Genomic DNA, 23555 nt, shown 5'->3' with positions numbered 1-23555 from the left:
CGATTAATTACATTAATGCTTCCAAAAAAGTATTAATTTATACCCCTTAATTAAAATTTATTGATAAGATAAAAAAAATTATAATCATAAGATGATTTTATGAGAAAAGTAAATTTTTTTGATAAATTTAATCACTGAGACAGTGTTTGAGTTTTCATGAACCAACCCTAGATTTGAGATGTTTAATCTGCTCATTCCGAGACATTAAGTCCAGAAAACTAAAATCATTCATTTATGTCTGTTATAAGAATATAAGATCGATCGTGGTTGCATGGAGATGTCAACAGAAAAGAGAGAGGGAGATTTGTTTCCTTTTTTAATCTTTCCAACTTTCTCTCTCAAATTCTCATCCATCCCATCATCACAGTAGCTAGTAGCCATAGCAGGAGAGGGGCAGCAGAAGCAGAAGCAGAAGCAGAAGCAGGCCAAAGCCAAGGACAAGGGCGTCAGTGCAGACGCAGTCTCCTGTCATACCCACTTCCCAAGAATAAAAATACGACGTAGCGTTTGACATTTTGCTTTCGACGCTTTTCCCAGAGCCAGAGACTCCTCTCCCCACGTTCCCGATCCCATCTTCACCTTTGCTTCTGCTCCCCCTTTTCTATACTCTCTCCTTTTCGTCCTCAACCTTTCCCTCGGATCAAATCTCGATTCACCCCAGGCTTCCCCTACGGCCTATGAGCCCCTGCGAAAGCTTTTATCCAGTGATAACTTCTCCGTCTTCGCCGTCGCACGCAGACCCATGGTACGACCACCTTTTTGAATCGCGTGGAAAGTCGAACATCTTTTGCCATGTCCGGCCCTGCAACTCGTCTCCACGTGAAGGGTGGTCCCTTCTCTCACTTTTTTAACTACACCCACTTTTTTTTTTACTCCATTTGTTTAATAATCTCATGGGAACTCGGAAGGACGGAGCTCGGTGACTCGTTCTCGGGGCTCCAAGGTCCGTTCTCTGCTGCCAGGAGTTCCAATGAGGTATTTACACGTGCTCCAGTTACCCTCATGACAACTCGGAAGGTCGGAGCTCTGTGACTCATTTTCCAGGCAGCACGACCAGGTTGGCGATCTGAGAACTCATCAGTCATCACCTCTGTTCGATCTCTCGAACTTTGAACAGTTCTCTCTCTCCAGTCTCTGCTTCCAGGAGTGCGACTGTGGCATTACATCAAACAGTTCACGTGCTCTCACAAAGCCGTGTTTTGCGACGTTTAAAGGCAGGTTTTTTCCAGCCGGCAGCAGTTCCAAACTTTGGCTGCTTCTCCGTTCTCTCTCTCTCTCCCCCCCATGATCAATCCACATCGAGAACGGACCGTTACGACTGTAAGAGAGGAGAGAAGAAAATTCTTTGGAAAAGGGAATGTTTTAAACAGTCCAAAGAGTCCCACCTACTCTCTGCATTCGGAGGCCATTGGCACAGTATCCGCCTGTACTGAAATTCCAAAAACCAGAGCCCATTTCTTTGTCCCTTTATGTTTGCGGGAATGTCTCCATCTCCCACGCCAAAGTTCCTTCTCATGTATACCACATGCCGAAGCCTTTGTCCAGTTCATCCTTTTATTTCAGGTCCTGCATATGCAAAGAAAATGATTCCTGTAAAATTAAAATGCAGGGATTATGGATAAATGAAGTCTTTTGTTTTTTGTTCTTGCATTTGATTTCTCTTCTCATTGTCTCCTTGGCTTAAAGAAGAAGAAAGAGAAATTAATCAAAATACAGGTCAATGCACCTCAATTTTCCTTTCTTATGTGTTTCAAATTAATTAAAATTTGTGAAATATTATTTACAAGGAAAAAAAGGGTGTATGAACCTAAGTTCATTCCAATTATTTGTTTTTAATTTTTTTTTAAACTTTAAATTTGAATTAAAATATTTTAAAAAAAAATCTCTTGCTTTGGGTTATTTTATTATTTTTAAATTATAATAAATGTTATAAGATATAAGAAAAATGATTTTCCAATTGTCATAAAATGATAGAGTAAAATTAATAAATTAAGACCAAAAAAAATTCTAATTAATAATTATAAGACCACTTTCCTTAATAAAACGAAGTATTTTTTAAATTTAATTTAACTTTAAATAACCTTTTTAAACTACCAAAAATCTATGACATTTTCTAAAAATAATTTTGTCTATTAAAGATCAATAAAACCTAATTTAAAAATATGGGTTACTCTTTATTGATGTTTCTGGAAGATTCGATTTTAATAAGACTTACCAAACCCACCAATGGGTAAGAATTTGAACTACTTCAACTGCATTTGTTTGCTGGACCTATCTATTTGTCGGATATAATAACAGCAACAACAATAACAACAATATTACATCTTATGTAATCAAATAAAAAATAAATAAATAAAAGTTGGATAAGTTTGGATTAAGGTTTCCACCTCACCCACTTCCTTCTTCCTCAATTATCTTGACCCTATTGTCTCTTCCCCCTGTCTCTCTATATGCTTGATATCAGCTCTAATGTCACCTTCCTCACTTCATTGTTTTTGAAGAAGGAAGATTTCTATGTATGTTTTGGCCTCATGTGACCTGCTCCATGTGACTCTGTGCCCAAAGACTTGTCTATGTTATTATAATCGATACTTCTTGCTTGAAGTTGGGATCATGGATGTCATCAAATCTTGGTAGGAAGAAAAATGAAATTATAGATGATTATATATGTGGGAGAGAGATGGATGGTTAAGAGAGACATAGGAATGTTTTGAGTGTTAGGTGACAAGGGAATGTTTAAGTAATAAAGAGTGAGATTTTGTGTTTTGTTTTCTCTTGTCTCCCTAGGGTTTGTAGAAGAATATTGGCATCAAGTTTCTTAAGTCAAAAAAGGATATAGAGAAAAAGAGAGAGAGGTCGGTGATTTTTATCTGGTCTAAACTCGTTTTACAACTCGAATCCATCACTTAAGTTAAATATTACTTTAAAAATTTTAGAAATGTTATATTTATCCGATTTACCAGTCAGTTGATGATACATATGGGTGGGCATCGGTTAGGTTTTTGCTAGGCAAGTTTTTAAAACTCCAAATCTTTGCGATCTTAAATCTTGAATTTGTCCCCACGAAAATCCATGACATGGTCACAAAATCTACCCTGTCTCCATGCCACTAGCCTATTCCTTAACCTTCCTTGTCGTTTAACTCCGAGCTCAACCCCACTTCGACCGATAGGTTGTTCTATCTGATTAAGTTTTAAAAATATATGAATATATAAAACTAATAACAGTAAATTTTAAAAATCTTTACTATATAGAGAAGTACCATTATTACTAATTTATTATTAAAATATTTAATATATATAAATAATTTTTAAATGTATATTGATTATTGACACCAAGTAAAATATAATAATCTTTAGGAAAAACAAGAACTAAAGCTAGAGGCAAAGTTGAAATTTTTTCATAATCTTGTGACTAAATTTCAATTCATATTTTTCTTTCTCAAAACCAAATAAATACCCTTTAAAAAATAAACTTAATATTTCATTGGAAAGTATTGAAATAATTATTTTTAATTATTGATTAAACAACTATGAACACTTTAATCGACAATCAACCAAGTTAAAAACAACTTCCCTCCCGCAACAAAATAGGGTTTGAGAGGCCTTTTCCTTCCTCACTATTGTTGAAAAAATATGCATAAATTTTTTACCAATCTTAACTACAAGCTATTTTAATTGAACTACTTATGTCACAAATCAGACTAGTCACAAGTAGTTATGTCAAAGCTTGATATGTTGCCCCATTGACCCTAATGTCCCATTCATGTTGAATCATTTAACCATGAGCTCCATTTACTCAAGATCAATTTGAAAAAGGCATTGAGACACACATTTAATTTAGATTTTTTTGTCTTTGACTGATTATTAGAGTGATTAGTATGATGTTAAACATTCCGTCGTGGGGTCTAAGCTGGTGAACCTAGTTTAATATCGATTCATCGAAGAAGCTAAAAGCAATGGTGGGACAAGGGAGTCGTGATGGAGAAAGAATAAGTTATGTAAATTGGCTATGGTGGTCAATTGAACGGTATAAATTACCTAAAATAGATAATATTTTAATTTAATTTATGAGGTATTTAATATATATTAATAAATTAATTAACTTTTAGTTTGGATTGTGAACCAAATTGTGGTAGTCCATATAATGTGGCCCATAACCAAAGCCCAAATGGGCCAATAGAGAAAATCCCGGCTCACTTCGATTACCCGACTGCCGTTTCCCTCAGAAGAGCCCTATTCTCCCTCTTTCCCGCTGTAGCCGAAACCAGAGCTCAGAGTACTTTCCCTTCTCGTCATCTACCCCCTTCTCCTCCCTTCTGTTTTTTCACCAGAGAAAGGAAGCTCCAGAGGAAGACTACCAGGTTCGTCACTCAAGACTGAGAGACAAAGATGGCGGACGTGGTTCAGTACCGGCTGGAGCGAATGGTCGACGAATTCGATGACCTGGAACGCCGCGGCCTGTTCTCACGAGCAGAAATTGCCGAAATTGTGAAAAAACGTCGAGCTTTTGAGTACCGCCTCAAGCGCCCTTGTCCTCTGAAACAAGACTACCTCGCGTACATTGACTACGAGGTGCAGCTTGATACTCTGCGTAGACTTCGGAAGAAGTCGGTTGTCCGAGTAGTGAACAAGACGAACCACACCAAGAAGTGGAAGAAGTCCGTTTCTGACTACACCGGCGTTCGGAGGATTTTGGAGATTTATAGATTAGCTGTTATGAGGTACAAGGGGGATCTCGACCTTTGGTTTCGATATCTTGAGTTTTGCCGGGAGAGACGACACGGGAGAATGAAGCAGGTAAGCTGTGTTTAGTTGGATTAATGGTGCCTGTAAATGAGTTAAATGTAATTTCATAGCCTGTAATACTAGTAAAATTAGCTTACGTCTCATCCTTATCAAAGGAAAAATCTCATCGAAAAATTCATTCTGAGTTACTTGTTAAGTTATTTAACTTTATTAAATTTGATGAGCGGGAATAAACTTTTCGTGTTGAGTTATTAGCTTATGTAATTGAACTTAATCATGATATTTGATGTTCTCAGAAACCATATTCTATTTCTAGTCAACTTATTGCCTTATCTTGAAATGTCGCCTTCTAAGTTGTTTGAAGGTTTTATTGGCAGTCAGTTTTTGCAAATTTTCATTATGAGATTGATGGACCAAAATTTTTCACTACGGGTTTTGCTTAGATGATTTGCAATGTTACAACTTCAGTATAGCTGGTCAATTCGTTTTCATGATTTTGTGTTCAAACCCCATTTGCATCGTTTAGGTTATTTAATAGAGGCTATTATTGTTGCTTCAGTTGATCTTTCATACCTGAATCAAATTCTAATCTTCTCTATTTTCATTTTGTTGTGTACTGTTTTCTAGGCATTGGCTCAGGCAATTAGGTTTCATCCAAAGGTTCCTGGCCTGTGGATTTATGCTGCAGCTTGGGAGTTTGACCAAAACTTAAATGTCACAGCTGCCCGTGCTCTCATGCAGCATGGATTGCGAGTTTGCTGTAATTCAGAGGATCTTTGGGTTGAGTATCTCAGAATGGAACTCACTTATCTTAACAAGTTAAAAGCTAGAAAGGTTGCTCTTGGAGAAGATATAGGTACAGTGGCTGATAAGAATATAGATGATGATGAAAAGAAATGGAGAGATGAAAACGAGGACTTATTTATACCCCTAAATGAAAAAAGAGATGATACAGATGGATCTGAGATTCAAGAAGGGAAGACAGATGAGAAAGTAGATGCATTTCGAGAGCAAGAATTGATAGTATTTCGAACTATATATGATGGAGCAGTTGATGCTATTCCATTGAGTATGAACTTAAGGAAAAGGTTTCTGGAAATTTTGAAAGACATGGATTTGGTTCATTCACTAGAGTTGAAAGAAGATATAATGAATGACATGAAGAGACACTTCTCTGGAAATGAGGAGTATTGGGATTGGTTAGGGAGACTTCAAGTTATAGATGATAAAAGGAAGAAAGAGGCAACAAATGCCGAAGCAGTTGATCTGTTTGGTAAAGCAGTTCAGGTAAGAAGCTACCTTTCTGCAGTTATATTGTTGAAAAGTTAGGAGTGATTCATTATTCAAAAATAATCATTTACCTATGCAGCATCAGGCTCTAACTAAACACTTTTTGGATGAACCAAAAACACTAAATAAACACTTTTCCATGTTTGTGCATTGGTTTCTGTTTAGATATGGCAACAATGAAGATACAGGCATCATACATGCAAAATGTGCTAGATGAGAGTTCTTTGGATTTAGTAACAGTTGTTTATACTTTGTGTGACCCATCCCTTCATTAGTAAAATGTATTGATCAGCATGCCACCCTAATGATAAATTAACTAAATATTGGACCATTTATTTTCTTGCATTAGATTGCTTTTGGAATAATTATATACCAACTATTGTTACTAGTCTTCTTTCATTTCATTTTCTCATATCACCATAATTAAAGCTGTGGCCCAACCATGTCGGGACTGGTAACATTAGTCTTCCTCTGTTGTAAGTCATTATTTCCTCTGTTGACCTTCTTCAATTATTTTCTTAGAACTTTGGACTCCTAAAAAGTATTTGAAAACTATTCTTAAGTTTTTGTTTTCTCTAAATGTTTTCTTAGATTGAGGTATACAAGAGTGATAAGTGTACTCATTGAACAAGAGGTTAGGTCTTTCCTGTTGTTTTTTTCAGTTACATGCATATTTGGATATTTGAATCCTGTATGATTTGCTATAAGATGCATGCTTGCCACTCAAATTTGTTCTCCTTTAATTGTAGAATGGGCAGAGAATCACTGCATCCTGCTATTATCCCTTATGGCTATTTAGTAATCTCGTTAAGAGTATTTTCTAAGTTGTTCTCAGTGATGATTTTACTCTGCTTAGGGAGTGCAAGTACCTGAAACACTTACTGTTTCCAGAAATAAAAATCATAAAGAAAAAGGTAAAAAAAAAATGCAATAAGAAAACCAATAAGTGAGCAATTTGGAAGAATTTTTTTGAATTGGATTTCAGTGTGCCTTTCTAACAAGCTGCTCTTGATGATCTGGAATGAAAAAGGTAAAAATGAAGTTACTGCAAGCTACTTTTTTTTTTTGGAAATAATGGTTGGCTTTTGTTACTTTGTGAAAGTACAAGAGTAGAAAAAGATTAGGCTACAATAGAGAAGGAGTCTCCAATCAATGGGAAAGGCTTGGGACCAATGTTGTTAGAACCGGACCAGGCCAGACGGTTAAACCCAATTGAACTGGAACTGGACCCCTTTTCCGATTCTCACATAAGGAAAACTGTGTTTGGCTTAAAATATGAATACCTATCTCAGTGGTCTAGTCTGAACTTGAAACCGGACCAGTTAGTTCGTCTGGTTCAATCATTTTCTTATGAAGAAATGGTGAAAAGGTTTTTCCTAGAGAGAGGATTCAAATCCAATACCAAGTACCTACATAGAAAGGGTGAATCAACCAAATGAAGACTGATTCATGTCCAACTTCAACAGAATAACATATATACAGAAAATAAAAAGGTGGCCCAATTGGACCTGGTCTAACCATTGGTTGAATCTGGTCTAACCCAATTGGACTAAAACTAGTCATCCTACTGGTTCGATGACAGGTTCTGTTTTAATAACATTTCTTGGAACACCCTCGTTAACCTGTACATCCGAGATATTAATTGCAGCATGAAGTGTTGCTGCCATGATACAACTAATGAACTACATAAAACTTTAATTTCATCTATATGTAACCAAAGCACCAAGGAGGAGGGGAACTTTCCTTTATCCAACTGATTACTATCAAGGAGGAGGGGAACTTTCCTTTATCCAACTGATTACTATAGCTGAGTCACTTTCCACTGGAACTGAAGCTGAGAATTTCTGCTATGCAGCTCTAAGCCTAAATTAACGAGTCCTTCCACTGGGACTGGGGTTGAGTCTTTCTGGCTATGCAACTTTAAACCTAAATTAGCTCAAATAATTGGGAAATATGAATTCATTCTTTTCTGCTTACAGGTTTTTACTTAATTGTTCTGACTGCCAGTTTCCTAGAGATTCAAGTGCTATGCAGTTATGCAAATAACCCATGTTATATCTGTATTGGCTCACTAACCTGATTCTCTGCTTTCCTTTGTTCATAGGTCTATGAGGAATCACTGAGCCATATTCCAACTGCAAAGATGTTTTCTTTGTATTCGAGCTTTCTCTTGGATCTTATTCTCCCTGCAAGTAAGGATTCCCAGTATTCTTGCTTTGCACACATTTTGGCTGATTCTGTTGACCTCACATCAAAGTTGTTGAGTGTATATGAAAAGGCTGAATTTAGAGGATGTCTCACTGAGGACCTTGCTCATCAGTACATTTCTTTTTTCCTTCAATTGGGAAGAGTGGAAGAAGCCAGAAATCTTGCAGAAAAGATTTGTTCTGGCGAACTTTCTGGAGCAGCAAAGTTATGGGTTTTAAGGGTTTCAATAGAAATGAAATGGGTTGCAAGTCGTTCTTTGAGTAAGGATAACTTGAAGTCTATCTTCGAACTCCTGAAAAGTGTACTATCAAAATTAGCTATTTCAGAGGCTCAAACCTTGTGGCTCATGGTATGTCAACTGTCCTCATTCCTTCCTTTATTTGCTTGAACTATATATGGAATTAAGTTCTGACTCTTTTTTTTCTAATAAAATTTTTCATCTCTTGGATGAGTAAATTTATTTATGAAATTGATTTGAAATTGGAGTGAGTTTTATTTATGGAGATTTTGCTGAGAAGTTTCACTATCATCTTCTTTTTGAATGCCAACTGGTGACAATTTTTAAATAATTGAGGCAGTGGTATCTTTGTTTTATGGATTGTGGTTCCAAGTGATATGTGACAGCCCCTTTTGGTTATAAGTCTACTGCATTTATGGGTTGTTCGTCCTCATGTAGGTTTCCCATGGTGATCAGCCTGACCAAGTTATCTTTGTTCTACTTTGTGCTATTTATTTATGCAATGTTTCTGTGCAACTCATTTGCCCTGCATTTGCTTCATTTAGTTATTGCATGATTTATTTAACAAACTCATCAGGTAAATGTTGTATATGTCCTGTTTTCTCTGAATGTTGTTTTAACTGACCAAAATGTATGCTAATATGTCTTCTTATGAGTACTTGTTTGCTTTCAGGCCATCAAATTCTTTTCTAATAGAAAAGAGTATTTTGACAAGCTTGTCGAAATATTTCTAATTTCATTGGCGAAAGGCAGTGATTCTACTGGTGAAATTTCTGTCTCTTCTGTTTTTGTTAACTGGGTTCTCGCGAAAGATGGCATACAGCAGGCCAGAGAGATGTATAAGCGGTATGCTGCAAAAAACTTTCCTTGAAAAATCTTTTTCTTTTGAAAATCATACCAGGTGCGATCTATTGATGTTGATTTTGATATAACCTCTGTTGGGAGCCAGTATGAAATTTTGCTATATTAGGTGACTTAAGAAGACTTTAATAATGGTTAATGTCATTGACTGTCCATTTCTGAGAATGAGGTACATGCATCCCACAAATGCTGTTCTGACTAAGAGCTCAAGATAAAGAAAATCACTTCATTAAGTTATGAGTGGTATCTATTTATCCTCATCTCTCTACTCGTTGCCTTACAGTGATTTTTGTTTGTGTTGACTGACAGCTTGTTACACAGTCTTTTATTCTCCTTGGATGTTAGTACATATATAGAAGATTGAAAATGATGTTGTGTCTGACATAGGTGATTTCATCCAGAAATTACATGGTTTGTTTTCTTGTGCAAGTGTTTTCATCTGCAATGGCTTTCATGAAACGAGTGATGCAGTCATTCCAATTGACTTCACTGAAATAAACGAGATGAAAAACATTTCGGTGCAACAGTTTTCACCATTTTGAAACTGTATTTTAACGACTAGATCTCCTCTGGAAGAGTCACCCAGAGGAGAAAGCAAAGCTAGCTTATGGGATGTTTCTCTTTTACTGATACTGAAACCTTTGTTTGTGATTGAATAAGCAGATTTCTGTCTGCCCCTCGTCCCAGTCTCACAACATACCAGCATTGCATAGAATTGGAATCAAACCTAGCATTGGCTGGCTGCAATGATGGTCTTCTAAATGCGCGCAAGTTGTTTGAATCTGCTGTCAGCTCCTACAGCCAGAACGTCAGATTATGGCATGATTACTACTCCATGGAGATGAAGGTGATGATACTAATAACCAGTTACTGATTCTCTCAATTCCTATCAGGATTTTTTTTTTATTACTCAACGATTCATTTTTACAGGTGGGAACACCCGAGAGAGCTACCTCCGTTTACTGGCGAGCACGTAAAGTACTAAAAGATAAAGCAAGGCTTGTGGCTGAAAAACTTCTTTGATAAAATCTGCAGCTGATGCCCCTTTAGATTTGATCAAAGATTTTTCAACATTTTTTTTCTCTCAGCCTAGAAAATTTAGGTGAGGATGCAGGGAAATCCTCACCGATCAGTTTTGTGTCAGGTGGAATGTTGTATAATATAATTCATGCCTCTTTCCAGCTACCATTTGGGTTTTGATGCTAGAATTAGCTTTGCCGTTTTGACTGCTGTTGTTATTGACAGTGAGGGCTTTACTGTTCTTCTCAATCTTCCAAGAAGCATCCTGAAATGAGTTCACATTTGGAGTTTAAAGCATAAATACGTTTCTCCTCTCTGATTGCATTATCACTCTTCCCTTGTCTGTAACCTAGTCTTTTTGTTCATGCAAATATACACATTTAATATAAATCATCAATGTTATCTTCCCCAATTCTTGCTACTAAGATTACACCTCAATCTCAAGATACAAACATAGAGTAATTGGGTTATTACTGCCCACTCTTACAAGGAGACTTTCAAATGAAAGGTGTCTTTTAGTAAAGATTATCTTGGGGAATGGGTAGGGCAAAAACCCCTTCCCTTCCTTTTCAAAGAACAAATTACTTTGACTCTGTAAGTTAATTAATTGAGTCAGTCCATAAGAATAAGAATAGGACCCCTGGACCCCTTCAATTGTTTAGGTGATTTTTGTTGTAAAATTATATATAAATAGCACTCTAAATCAATACAAAATCATGGTTCAATTCCCTACCTACCCTGGGCAAGGCATTGAATATGGTTGAACTTGATTCAATTGGCTGACCTGATCCTACTTTATACTTTTATTTTTTAATCACTAATGTCTTGCATGAAGATCACTAGTAGGACACATGTTCTAATCCTTGACTCTTACATTAGGCTTGTTGTTATATCTTCCTCATTTGCAAAATTTGGAAGTATTAATCCATTTTCAGAGATCTATTCCTAAAACTCTACTATTTTGATCTTGTACTAGGTCATCAAGTTACCTTCTTCCACTATTTGAAGTTTTAATTGCAAAAAAAAAATCATAAAAAATATAAATAACTGTTGGAAGATGGGCCTAAACCCACATAAGAGTTTCAGTTTAAAGGTGTTTTAGTCATATTAATCTTCTATTTATTTTGAGTTATTTAATTATGCTAAAAATTATCTTTAAAATAATTTTTTTTTGGCATTGGGTTCAAGTATAGATGGTCTTAACTCCTTTATTAAAAAAATAAATTTTAAATAAGCGAGGGTAATTAAATAAAAATATTATTCTAATAAAATAAATGTAATTATTCCCATCTATCTATTTTTATAGTTTTTACATGAAATTATAAATATACCTTTTTAACCTATTTTCATGCATGTCATGTAAAATAAAAATTCAATAATAAAGGCATAATTTCAAATCCACTCATGTTCATTTGAGTATATTTAGCTAATTGAGAACACTGTTATAAAAATCGACCTATTATCTCATAGACTTTGCTTCTAAATCAATTCACTAGATGCTTATTAGTCCCACATAGGTAAGGATGAAGAGAAGGCAAGACCAGAAGGTTTCTAAAAATCAAGATTGATGGATAGCAAAACATACTTACCTGGACGGGGTGTATCGGTGATCAAGAAGGCCGATGGCCTAGGGCAATTGCTTCCATTGCACTTTGGAGGAGAATTGTCCTACCATCTCCCCAAGTGGGAGAGTGGACGTCAAAATTTGTGTCAGCGGGGGTACGCGTTCGCGCGGCCCCCACCAAATTTTAAAATAATTTTTTTTTTTTTGTTCTTTTCAAATTTTATTCTGGAAATAAAAATTAATTTTTAAATAAAATTTAATATTTTTACATTTCATCAGATCCATTTTAACATCCTTTCATAATCATTTTGGTCTTTAAGTCTTTTAAAATTGGAGAAATTTTTACATGATTTATTAATGTTCTAAAGGTGATTCTCATAGGTAGACCCGTGAAAAGAATCAGTTTGAAGTTAATTAGTCCCACATAGGTAACGCAGGCGAAGCTCAAGAGAATAGGAACTATAAAACGGAAGATGGAACATTTAGAAGACATACTTACCTGGACGGGGTCTGTCGGTGATCAAGACGGCCGATGGCCTAGGGCAGCTGCTTCCATTGCACTTTGGAGGAGAGCTGTCTTACCATCTCCCCAAGTGGGAGAGTGGACGTCATAATTTGTGCCAGCGGGGGTACGCGTTCGCGCGGCCCCCATCAACTCTCTTCTAAATTTTCCTTTCTTCTCTGGCTCCGGTTTCACTATTCATTTACATCTGCGGTAAATTGAACGATGCTCTTCCTGCAGCGTTCACGCGGCCCCCATCAATTCTCTCTTCTAAATTTTCCCTTGCTTCTCCGACTCCGGCATCTTCTTTCATTTTACAACTCCGGAGTAGTTCTGCAAATTGAACGATTCGCGGCCCCCATCAATTCTCTCTTCTAAATTTTCCCTTTCTTCTCCGACTCCGGCATCTCCTTCCATTTACAACTCCGGAGTTCTGCAAATTGAACGATTCTCTTCCTGCCGGACGTGAAAGATTCCTTGGGTTTGAATCTTTTTGAAATACATGATAGGAAGGATTATCTTAGTCCCACATTGACAATAAAGGAGAAGAAGTTTCGAAAGAAGGTGTAATAAAATGCAAGATAGATGGTTAGATGAACATACTTACCTGGACGGGGTCTATCGGTGATCAAGACGGTCGATGGCCTAGGGCAGCTGCCTCCATTGCACTCTGGAGGAGAGCCGTCTCACCATCTCCCCAAGTGAGAGAGTGGACGTCATAATTTGTGCCAGCGGGGGTACGCGTTCGCGCGGCCCCTACCAACACTTAAACGATATCTCCTACCCCGCCGGGCCAACGCGATCCTGAAGGCTAACTGCGTCCTTGGGCTTCCGACTACGAAAGAGGTAATTTTTCGAATTGGATGCTTTTACCTAAATTATGATTCAAGACTCAGGATGGTACTTTGGTTCGGTTTGGTCCGGATTTTGAAAACCCAACCCCGCTTCATGAAAATACTTTAAATCAAAGAACATATGCCTAAACACATAATTAAATTATTTTGGATTATTTTAGTCGGTCGAACTAATTAAATTTAACGGATACCCTTTCCCTAGCCCGTTCTATGGTGGGGGTTCTCCTCCCTCCGTTTCATAGAGAGGAGAAAATAAGACTTAGCGTAATAAATAGACCAATAAATAATTATTTCCTAAGTTTTATAGACGTTGAAGTTGCCCAATCTGGTTACAGCAAAATGTCCTCTTGAACATGGCTAGGGACCTAAAGGGCTGCTGCTACTCCAGTTGGGGCTGAATCCTTCTGGACTGTGTGGTCTCTGCTGCATCACGGTCGAAGCCCTCCCAGCTCGTCGGTCACTGTTCATGTACATGTCCATCTGCAGCCCCGGGCTCTCGTTCCCCTCTTTCCCAGTCCCTACGTACTGTTGTATCACCAGCACCGACACCGTTGCCGTGAAATCCGACGACGATAACAAGTCCCCGATGGCTCCCAACTCCGGGCACTCGCTCCAGTCAGTGAGCCCCGCCGTAAGGGGGGACACCATCCCCTGCCCCCTCCCCACGACGTAAAGGTCGTTGGTGTTGTCCAGCTCTCTGATGGCCCCCACCGTTTCCTCCCCGTTGTTCACCACCTTCTCCATGTACGCCACCGTCTCGTCGCTCACGTTCTTGAGCCGGAAGTCGTTGAGGAATTCGTCGTCGAGCTGTTGTTCCATCTCCATGTCGGTGACCACCGAGAGGATCTTGCTCTCGTCGGGTTGGATCATAGGTTCGACGACATTGTCGCCGGGGATGAACCTGATGACGGTGAGGCTGATCCCCGGGTGTTCTACCATCCGGCCTGCGTAGGAAAGGGCCTCTCTGTCGTCCGGACCGCCGAAGTAGAGCATCACTACGCTGTGAGAGACATGGCTGACGGTTGCACGGTTGGTTCCACCGAGGCCGCGGTCGACGAGAACGGCGACGGAGCAGGGGGCATTCGTGAAGACGTTCTGGTTCACGCTGCGGAAGGCTGGGTTCGTGGCCTCCATGCCGCCATCCACCATCTGCTCCTTGTGGAAAGGTAGTATGATAAGCGCCACCCGCTTGTCCTCCGCAATGTTGCAGATGTCCTCGTGCATGCTCGAGTAGGGGGAGATGGCCGTGAGGGGCTGCACCGAGACCCCGCTCGCGTGCCTCTCGTACTGCTCGAACGCGTTGACGATGTGGTCGGAGTGAGCCTGCGTACGGTTGAGCGCCGGGCGGCTGGAGCGGCGAGTGTTGTGGACGATGAGCATGGCGGAGGCCCGACCGGTGAGCTCGACTAGGTGGAGAGCGTGGACGAAGATGGGGGACCTCTTCGTGGGGTGGGTGGCTTCCATCAGGTTGATGAAGCTGGGTACGTTTCGAGGGCCATGGATGCAAGCCAGTAGCCGAAGCTCCCCGTCCGGCTTCGACCGCTGGATCGTCCGACGCTTGTAAGGTACCAGTCTTGTCACCGGCTTGTATAACGCCGTCACTGATGGGGTTATTATCGTCGTCAAAATTACAGACATCAACACCATCACCGCAAACGACTCATCGTCCAACACCTGAACTATGGAAATTGATCAGAACGGCATGGAAAAGATGAATTTGCAGAAAACAGGAACGGACAACGAATACCTTTTGATCTCTCCCGACATTGAGGACGATTATCTCAATGAGACCCTTGGTGTTCATGAGGATTCCGAGGGATAAGCCCTCCCGCATAGACATATTGTAGGAGGAGGCCAGAATCATGGTGCCCAGCACCTTGCCGCCACTCGCCAAAAGAATGATCAGCACAAGAAGCCCCCAGCCGTCTGTGATGCCACGCATGCTGCTGACGTCGGTTCGAAGCCCGCTGATGGCGAAGAACAATGGCAGTAACAGACCCGAGACGAAGTCCTCGAGCTTCTCGACGAGGGCCGCGCCAAGGGGGCCCTCCGGGATGACCAGGCCGAAGACGAACGCTCCGAAGATGGAGTGGATCCCTATGGCGTCGGTCACGAAGCCGCTCACCATCACCCCGGTGAGGATGATGCAGAGGTAGAGCTCGCTGACGGTCTCCCCGTCGGGGGTGCGGCGGACGAGCCACATGACGGCGGGGCGGACGGCAAAGAGACAAAACAGGACGAAACCGGTGCCGCTAAGGATGACCCAGAGGGAGGCTATGGTGCTGCTGTTCTCGGCCATGGCAATGGCGACGGCGAGGAGGATCCAGGCGCACATGTCGTTGATTAGAGCGGCGGACATGGCGAGGCGGCCGAGGTCGGTGTTGAGGAGCTTGAGCTCGGCGAGGACGCGGGCGAGGACAGGGAAGGCGGTGACGGAGAGGGCCACGCAGAGGAAGAGCAGGAACGACCCTCGGTCGCCCACTTTCCTTTCGGTTATGAAGTTCTTGATCACAAAAGAGGTGAAGATGCTGACAATGAAGGGGAGAGCCATCCCTGCAACCGCCAGCTTCACCGATTTCTTCCCCGTTCGCTTGATCACCGTTATGTCCATTTCTATTCCTGTCAGGAAAAGGAAGTAGAGCAAGCCTATGTTCGCCATCGTCTCCAACACCATGATGCTACGCAGAGGGAAAAGAGCTTCTGTGAATGGCTTGTATCTCCCCAACACTGACGGACCCAGAAGTATACCACCCTACACAAATCCACATCGGAGTTAAATTTAATTCGTTTCTCGTTGTATCATTTCCATTTCACAGTCCCAAAAAACAAAATAATAAGAAGAGTAAAATTACGAGTATCTCGGCGACAACTTTAGGTTGACGGAGAGGTCGGAAGACGAAGACCAGAGTGCGGGTGGTGAGGACGACTAGCGTTACTTGCAAGATAAAGAGCGGGAGCGAGTAAGCCAAAGGGTTGTCGCCCTGCCAGATCCCGTTCGTGGTGATCATCGTTGGTGAATAACAGACAATGTTCGATTCCGTAAACGAACTATTCTCCGCCATTGTGCCCATCTTTTCTTCTTCTCCAAAAAAACTCTTTGATTCACCGCGAAGAAGAAAAAGAAGACTGAAAATTCAGTTTTGATAGACAAATTAGAATCTCAGAAACCTGATAGAGATCAAAGAGGTGATCCAAGAGGGAAGAAGATTCAAAATCGTTATTTCTTCTTCTTCTGTTCTGTGTACAGAAAAGCTCGATTGACAGGGTTAATCTGATGTTAACGGTAAACCGAGTAAACCGTCATATCAGTAATTAAACAGGAACAAAGTAGGCGACCTCCCTACTTTCCTATTTTAGGCCGCCTACGTACCCATTTTATCTCACTGCATATAAGACTTTGAGAAAACATACGAGACAACATTGAAGAGTAAAATATAAGACTTTGAAATTAATTTTTGGTGATTGGGCTAACTATGGATTTACCTTAACTCTTTGTATTTGTTGAATTATGATGAAATTGATTACTAAAGGAGGTTTAAATGTGTATTTTGGATATTTCCGCCATCTATTACATGATATCAATTAGTGTTGATGGAACACAATGTTTGTTGATTGCTACTGCTCTTTGTGGGAAATGGTTTTTAACTTGTCCAGATCATTTTTTTTATTTGAAAAAGAAGATCACTATCAAAAAAGTTTGATTAGAGCGGTCCAAAAATAATTTCCACCACCAGAATATTGTCGTCAATTTTGTGTGTCATATGATAACTAATTTCAAAAAGTTGTTCAAAAATAATACTCTTAATAGAATTGATTAGATAGCAAGGTGAGTGAGCCAAGAAATTATTAATAGAGGGGGATTTGCATTTTGAGTTATGATATCTAGCACATTATGATAATATTCTATTTGGTGTGATGAATATAAATATATTTGAGCGCTTCAATTATTTTTTGAAATTTGTCAAAAGTCTTCTTATTCAGGCATTGGTGGAAATAATTTTGGGAATTTCACCAAAATAATCATTTAAAACAACTTATTTTGAAAAACAACGACGTTATCAAATTATTTTAAAAAATACCCAACTTTGACCGGTTCATTGCACGTGTACAATCAAAGGCGACACGTAAACTTTAACTGCTTACATATTACCACATCATCAGTGCAGTGAAGCTAGATGAACACGTCGTCTACCACGTCATCTGCCACGTAAGGTGCCATGTCAATAAATAAAAAATTGAATAATTTTTTTTAAATAAAAAAATCAAATACACTTTTTATTTCCCCACTCATCTTTCTCCTCTTGCCCTTTCGCCGCCGCTCGGCCTCGCCCTCTCGTCGCCACTCAGCCTCTCTCCTCTCTCTGCCTCGGCCTCATCTGCTCTCCCCTCCCCTCTCATAGTGCCTGCTACCACCGCTCGCCCTCGCCCTTGCCCTTGCCCTTGCCCTCGATGCCCTCCTCTTAATTAAAAAATTAAAAAATATAAAAATATTTTAAATCAATAATAAAATAAGTTAGATTAGAAAGAGTAAGATTTTTTAATTAATTAGTATATTTAATTTATTTTAAATATAAGGTAATAAAAAGTCTATCGATAAATTTTTAAAAAAGTTATTGATAAATTTGATTTTTCAACTCAAAACTAAAATTTCAAAAAATTTAATTAAAATATTTTTAAATCGATAATAAAAACGTGTTAAATAGGTAAAAGTAAGATTTTTTATAACTTATTATTTTAAATATAATGTAATAAAAAGTGTACTGGTACATTTATTTTTTAAACTCAAATAAAATTTTCATATTTTTCAGTTAATAAATATTTTAATTGATAATAAAAGGTGTTGTAAGATTTTTAATTAACTAATATATATTTTTAATCATTTATTATTTTTTAAATAATGTAATAAAAATTATACGTATAAATTTTATTTTTAAACTCTAAAATAATTTTTTGTATATTTTTCAATTTATAAATATTTTAAATCTAATTAGTATACTTATTTTATTTTTTATTTTTTTAAATATAAAGTAATAAAAAGTGTAACTATAAATTTTTTTAATTAATAAATATTTTTATTGATATTAAATGGTGTTAAATAAGTAAGAGTTAATTTTTTAATAGTTTATTAGATTTTTTAATAACTTATTATTTTAGATATAAGGTAATAAAAAGTGTATTTGATTTTTTATTTTTTTAAATTATTCAAAAAAATTATCATTTATTGACGTGGCAACTGACTTGGTAGAATACATGGCGAAATAATGACGTGGCATACAACGTGTTTATCTAACTTCACTGCACTTATGACATGGTGACATGTAAGCAGTCAAAGCTTACGGTGTCACCTTTGATTATACACATATGCAGTGGACCGGTCAAAGTTGGATATTTTTTAAAATAATTTGATGACGTCGTTATTTTTCAAAATCAATTGTTTTAAATAGTTATTCTGGTGAAATTCCCAATAATTTTTCATAGAATGAACGAATTTTTTTTGTGAAAGGCAAGAAAATGCTGCAAAAGTGAAATTTTTTTTTACTCCTATAGATGCTACTTTGAGAAAAAAATTCCATGTATCCATGTCATTGCAGTATGTGGAAATTTTAATTGGATTTAAATCAATTATTTAGGATTTGATATATAAGAGTAGCATATAGACAAATATATGCAATGAGTTTCTATCCTCCTAAAGATTGACTTCATTGGTTTGACACGTATACACGAGTTGCTCTTATTGCAAAGAGTCAACTTGGTCGACCATGTTTTGTTCATATACGTACATAAATGGATAGAGAAGAATGTGGTAACCACTTTTGTGGTAGATGTAAACAACCAAGGCATAATACTAAAAAAATTCAAAATCTATCGATAAATAGTCAAGAAAGTAGACATCAAATGTAAACATTTTTATTATTTATGTAATTTATATTGTCAATGTTATTACTTGTCTAATTTGTATTGTTGATATTCTAGATGTAATAATCAGTAATTTCTTCATTTACATTGTGTTTGAAGTTGTGGATAGTGCTCGGGTAGTTGAGCTAACTGAACTCGAGATGCATATTTCAATTATCAGGTGAAGTTAAAAATTTTATTTCTTCACTTTGTTGCATTCAGATTAAAAAACTATATTAACATCCTGGTTGAAGAACAAGAATCCACGTCTGTCAGCTTTCCTCTTCGGAAGCAGATTCCGCCACGACGTCACCATTTTATCCCTGCTCTCTGATTCTGATATGTAGGAAACCCCCATCGTCCCAGATGCAAGCTCTTTTCTTGAGCAAATCAGGCCGAAGAGGCCTTGTGTCGGCTTTCAAGTGCCTGAACTGCTATAACACCAAATCAGCGACACCTCCCATTCTGGGTCCCGACCTTCCCGACGTATGGTTCCTATCCCCACCTGCGCGAGCTTGCTTCCGGCCACTCTTTATTAATTCTGGTAATAGGATCGGCTCTTGACCTGACATTATTACTTTGAAATGAATGTTTCATCTCTTAGTAATAAACACAAACATCTGGCCGACTGAATTGTTTTTTTTTTCAACAGAATCATGGTTCTGGGTAGTGTGGAATAATAACCTCTGCAAGAGAGACTGCTTCCTATTTGTAAATCACCAGGGCACTGAATTGACCTTTTTTTAGATTTGAAGCTTGTTTTTCAATCTGCACTTGGATGCTATTTAGTACCATAACTATATCTCACTGTTTTTTCTTCTTCCCCCCGTGTTTGTGTTTATATTTCTTTCACATTCACTCTAATCTTCTTTCCCGTTTATAAGTTTTGAAACTTCTTTTCTGTAATCTGACATGTAAATGCGCAGAGGAGCAGGTGGCAGCGGTGATTGATGGGAAGTCTATGGCAGACGAGATTAGGTTAGAAATAGCGGATGAAGTACGTAGGATGAAGGACACTCTTGGAAAGGTTCCGGGGCTAGCTGTAGTTTTGGTGGGTGAAAGAAGAGATTCTCAGATTTATGTTCGTAATAAAATCAAGGCTTGTGAAGAAGTTGGAATTACATCTCTAATGGCGGCGTTACCAGAAGATTGTTCAGAGGCTGAAGTGGTTGATACTGTTTCTGGCTTCAATGACAATCCATCTGTTCATGGTATTCTTGTGCAACTTCCTCTACCCCAAGTAATTTCTATATCCATCTGAAGCTTCTGCCTCCAACTTTTAAATGCTAGTTTCTGCAAAGTTTTGGTCTTGAGAAAGGATACTTTGAATTGCTATCCTGCATTTGTTATACGGACTACTAGGGAGAGGTCAGCTCACTTGGCCCTCATTCATGCACATGCACATGCAAATACCTGTATCAATTTCAGGTTGATTATAATAAGCATTTGAAAGATAATGTGCTTGACATTGTAATAAAAATATTAATGCACTTGACATCATCCATTTTGCATGCATGTGAAACCTGTATACTGGTTATGGGCAGGGAAACAACGTCAGTTAAACAGCTTTAGCCATTCATTAGATGATCTTCAGATGCATTAAAAAAAGGTACAGGGTGACAATAAGAAAGAAGTTTCGTTCCTTTTAATTTTTGTCTAGAGTTACTGATCAATGTACTCTCCCCAAGATCCAAGGTTCTATACCACATGAGTGCAACAAGTTAGTGCAGCTGGGGATGACATGGGAAGTTGAAACGTCGTGCATCACATTATAAATTTCCTTTAAAGAGGACACAGGAGTTTCCACGACTACCATAAAAATGCTTCAAATGTTGAAGTATCCATTGGTTGCAAAACTGAGTGACTTGATAGGTTCTTTTGGATTCATAACTAGATGTTGCACAATAAGATACAGTAAAAGATGTGGAGCTCATCTTTTATGACAATTTTGTCCTTGATGCAGCATATGGATGAGGAGAAGATTCTAAATGCTGTGAGCCTAGAGAAGGACGTAGATGGGTTCCATCCCTTGAATATGGGCAACCTTGCCATGAGTGGTCGGGAACCATTATTCATTCCTTGTACTCCAAAAGGTTGCATTGAATTATTGCTTCGCTCAGGCATTGAAATCATGGGGAAAAAAGCAGTTGTTATTGGGAGAAGCAATATAGTTGGAACACCTACATCCTTGTTGTTACAGGTAACACTATTGCACTTCTTTTTTCTGTTTACTTTTTTGAAACTGAAGCATGATTTGCCTATATTGCCAATACGCATCATGTATGGCAACAATATACATTGGCTTTTATGATGCTGATGCAGTTTGTAGTGCCCGATCCTGGGTGATGCAATGCTTTTTATCAGTAGTAACAGCCAATGTGTAATGGATTTTGAACTACCCTGTACAAATTTAGCCAACCATGCTGTGAAACATTTTAGTAGAGGTGTTGATGGGGTTCAAGTGTTGTGACAGCTTACTGTTTTGGCAGAGGCATCATGCAACAGTAAGCATTGTACATGCCTTCACAAAGAACCCAGAATTGATCACCCGAGAGGCTGACATTGTGGTATCAGCTGCAGGAGTGCCCAACCTAGTTCGAGGCAGTTGGCTAAAACCAGGTGCTATAGTCATTGATGTGGGAATAAATCCAGTGGAGGTAATTAACTGTCCTGCAACTGGCTAAGATACTAATAAAGTAATTATTATGATGTCTGTCTAAGCATAATAAAATTATAAAACAGCAGGTCATATTAATATTAGTTGCCTGTACCATGCGGAGACATCTGAGCAACATTGCATATTATGTACAAAATAAATGAGGCCTACTTGCTTATATCTCTTTTTTTAAGGGTAGAGTCCTATTTTCTTTTCCACAAGTATCTCCCATGTACGCTCTTCCACTTTATTTATATAAGTTTTTTTTCAACTAACGTATTTACAACATGTAAAGGAGAAAATTGTGTGATCGTCCTGACTAATTCAGACCAGACATAGAAAGAAAGTTTACTTTGAAATGGAATGTTCTTGTTCTTTATGTTTGCAAGTTGTACAAGCATATTGACATTTGTGGGTTAAAAATGCCAGGACTCGAGTTGCGAGTATGGTTATCGCCTTATTGGAGATGTCTGCTACGAGGAAGCATTGCCAGTGGTTTCAGCTATAACTCCAGTGCCTGGTGGAGTGGGTCCTATGACCATTGCGATGCTTCTTTCCAATACTCTCGAGTCAGCTAAAAGGTCTTATGGATTCATCCAACAGTTTTAGATGTAAGATATGTGAACATAGGTACAAATACATCCTTTTTGATTGCACTCTCTGCCAAGCACTCTTGCACATTCAACTGAAAGCTATGGAAGCAAGATATATGTGCACAGGTACAAATTTACATTGTTTCGAACACTTGCTCATCATCATGATATTGATAGGTAAAGACCGTTTTTGAAAGAATTCTGGGAATGGAAGAGGATAGGGTAGGTATACCATGTCTCATTGCCTCCACTAGTACCCTGCTTTTAATTTTTTCAAAGCAAATAGCAACTTTTAGCTCAAGCTGGATTAGAGTTCCATTCAACAGGTATAAGCATCTATGCAAAGTAAATATTTTTCCTCTGAACAGAATTGTTCCCCAAGCAAAGAAGGGGATGTTAGCCTGAGTTTCTTTGGCCATTCGATGAAGAACCCTTTATGAAATCCTGCATTTTAAGTAGTTACCTTAATTTTTTGCAGTGAGGCTTATGCATTATGGTATACTGTGTTTATGTTATAAAAGGCACTTGATAGTGGCGACACTCAGATGTTAAAATGATAAAGCTAGACTGGAAAGACAAGGTATGGAGGACTTACAGTGCCCCAGCTAGACTGGAAATTGCAAATTGGACAGCTTGTCTAGCAAAGTTACCGGTTTGCTCTATTCAGTCTGATTGAAAACTAAGAAGTGATCCTTGCAAGGTGCCTATTAGAAACTCTGTTTCATGATCAGTTTTAGACTCAACCGATTTGATTAACCATTAGTGTCATAACATCATATCTACTTACAATAAAATTACTTATAATACAAATATTAAGAAAATAGAAACTGTTTTTTCTCTCTCTCTTTTTTTTAGCAGAGATGTACTATGAATTGCATTGATTTTATACTGCCAAAGTCATTCAAAATAACTAGCCAAAGTTATGAGGTACTGTCTTGAGGGGGTGAGAGGGTGGCTTCCTCTATTCAACCTTGTCATTGACTGACCTCAGTTGAAAAACATATTACCCGAGGTAATCAGTTTCTGCATCTTCAGACTCGTTGGGGATACCAGGATCAAATGACTTCAATTTAATTAACCCGTATGGCCTGATCTGATGTAACAATTTAATGTAGTACTACAGAAC

General features: G+C 38.4%; 3 protein-coding genes and 3 non-coding genes across 9 annotated transcripts; 5 read left to right on the top strand and 1 right to left on the bottom strand.

The window, feature by feature from the left end:
- The first annotated feature begins 4258 nt into the window (after positions 1-4258).
- Positions 4259-10695, top strand: LOC137965936 (uncharacterized). The gene is made up of 6 exons (XM_068812340.1): positions 4259-4799; positions 5376-6035; positions 8143-8595; positions 9158-9330; positions 10009-10192; positions 10276-10695. Exons 1-6 carry the CDS (start codon positions 4392-4394, stop codon positions 10366-10368), a joined length of 1971 nt encoding a protein of 656 aa, XP_068668441.1. The 5' UTR covers positions 4259-4391; the 3' UTR covers positions 10369-10695.
- Positions 10696-11946: 1251 nt separating this feature from the next.
- Positions 11947-12107, top strand: LOC137966775 (U1 spliceosomal RNA). Its single transcript, XR_011116266.1, has one exon. It is a non-coding gene; the product is annotated as a U1 spliceosomal RNA (small nuclear RNA).
- A 313-nt stretch (positions 12108-12420) lies between these two features.
- Positions 12421-12581, top strand: LOC137966776 (U1 spliceosomal RNA). Its single transcript, XR_011116267.1, has one exon. It is a non-coding gene; the product is annotated as a U1 spliceosomal RNA (small nuclear RNA).
- A 449-nt stretch (positions 12582-13030) lies between these two features.
- Positions 13031-13190, top strand: LOC137966778 (U1 spliceosomal RNA). The gene has a single exon (XR_011116269.1). It is a non-coding gene; the product is annotated as a U1 spliceosomal RNA (small nuclear RNA).
- Positions 13191-13642: 452 nt separating this feature from the next.
- Positions 13643-16347, bottom strand: LOC137966326 (cation/H(+) antiporter 15-like). The gene is made up of 3 exons (XM_068812909.1): positions 16138-16347; positions 15033-16037; positions 13643-14959 (listed from the first exon to the last, which is right to left on the bottom strand). Exons 1-3 carry the CDS (start codon positions 16345-16347, stop codon positions 13643-13645), a joined length of 2532 nt encoding a protein of 843 aa, XP_068669010.1.
- Positions 16348-19441: 3094 nt separating this feature from the next.
- LOC137966031 (bifunctional protein FolD 1, mitochondrial-like) lies at positions 19442-22807 on the top strand. 4 transcript variants are annotated; one of them, XM_068812473.1, is made up of 6 exons: positions 19442-19724; positions 19833-19891; positions 20115-20420; positions 21144-21380; positions 21670-21837; positions 22266-22807. In XM_068812473.1, exons 1-6 carry the CDS (start codon positions 19547-19549, stop codon positions 22443-22445), a joined length of 1128 nt encoding a protein of 375 aa, XP_068668574.1. In that variant the 5' UTR covers positions 19442-19546; the 3' UTR covers positions 22446-22807. The 4 variants fall into 4 exon arrangements, with proteins under 4 accessions (XP_068668574.1, XP_068668575.1, XP_068668576.1 ...); XM_068812474.1 differs by lacking the exon at positions 19833-19891 and having other exon boundaries at positions 20107-20420; XM_068812475.1 differs by lacking the exon at positions 22266-22807 and having other exon boundaries at positions 21654-21831.
- Positions 22808-23555: the final 748 nt, after the last annotated feature.

The sequence above is a fragment of the Aristolochia californica genome, unplaced genomic scaffold (genome assembly GCF_029961685.1).
Source record: "Aristolochia californica isolate CCGP_79_NKW_82.1479 unplaced genomic scaffold, dmAriCali1.0.hap1 SCAF_5, whole genome shotgun sequence".
Classification (NCBI taxonomy): Eukaryota; Viridiplantae; Streptophyta; class Magnoliopsida; order Piperales; family Aristolochiaceae; genus Aristolochia; species Aristolochia californica.
Note: the sequence above shows the minus strand (reverse complement) of the source record. Positions and strands in the feature narration are given on the sequence as shown.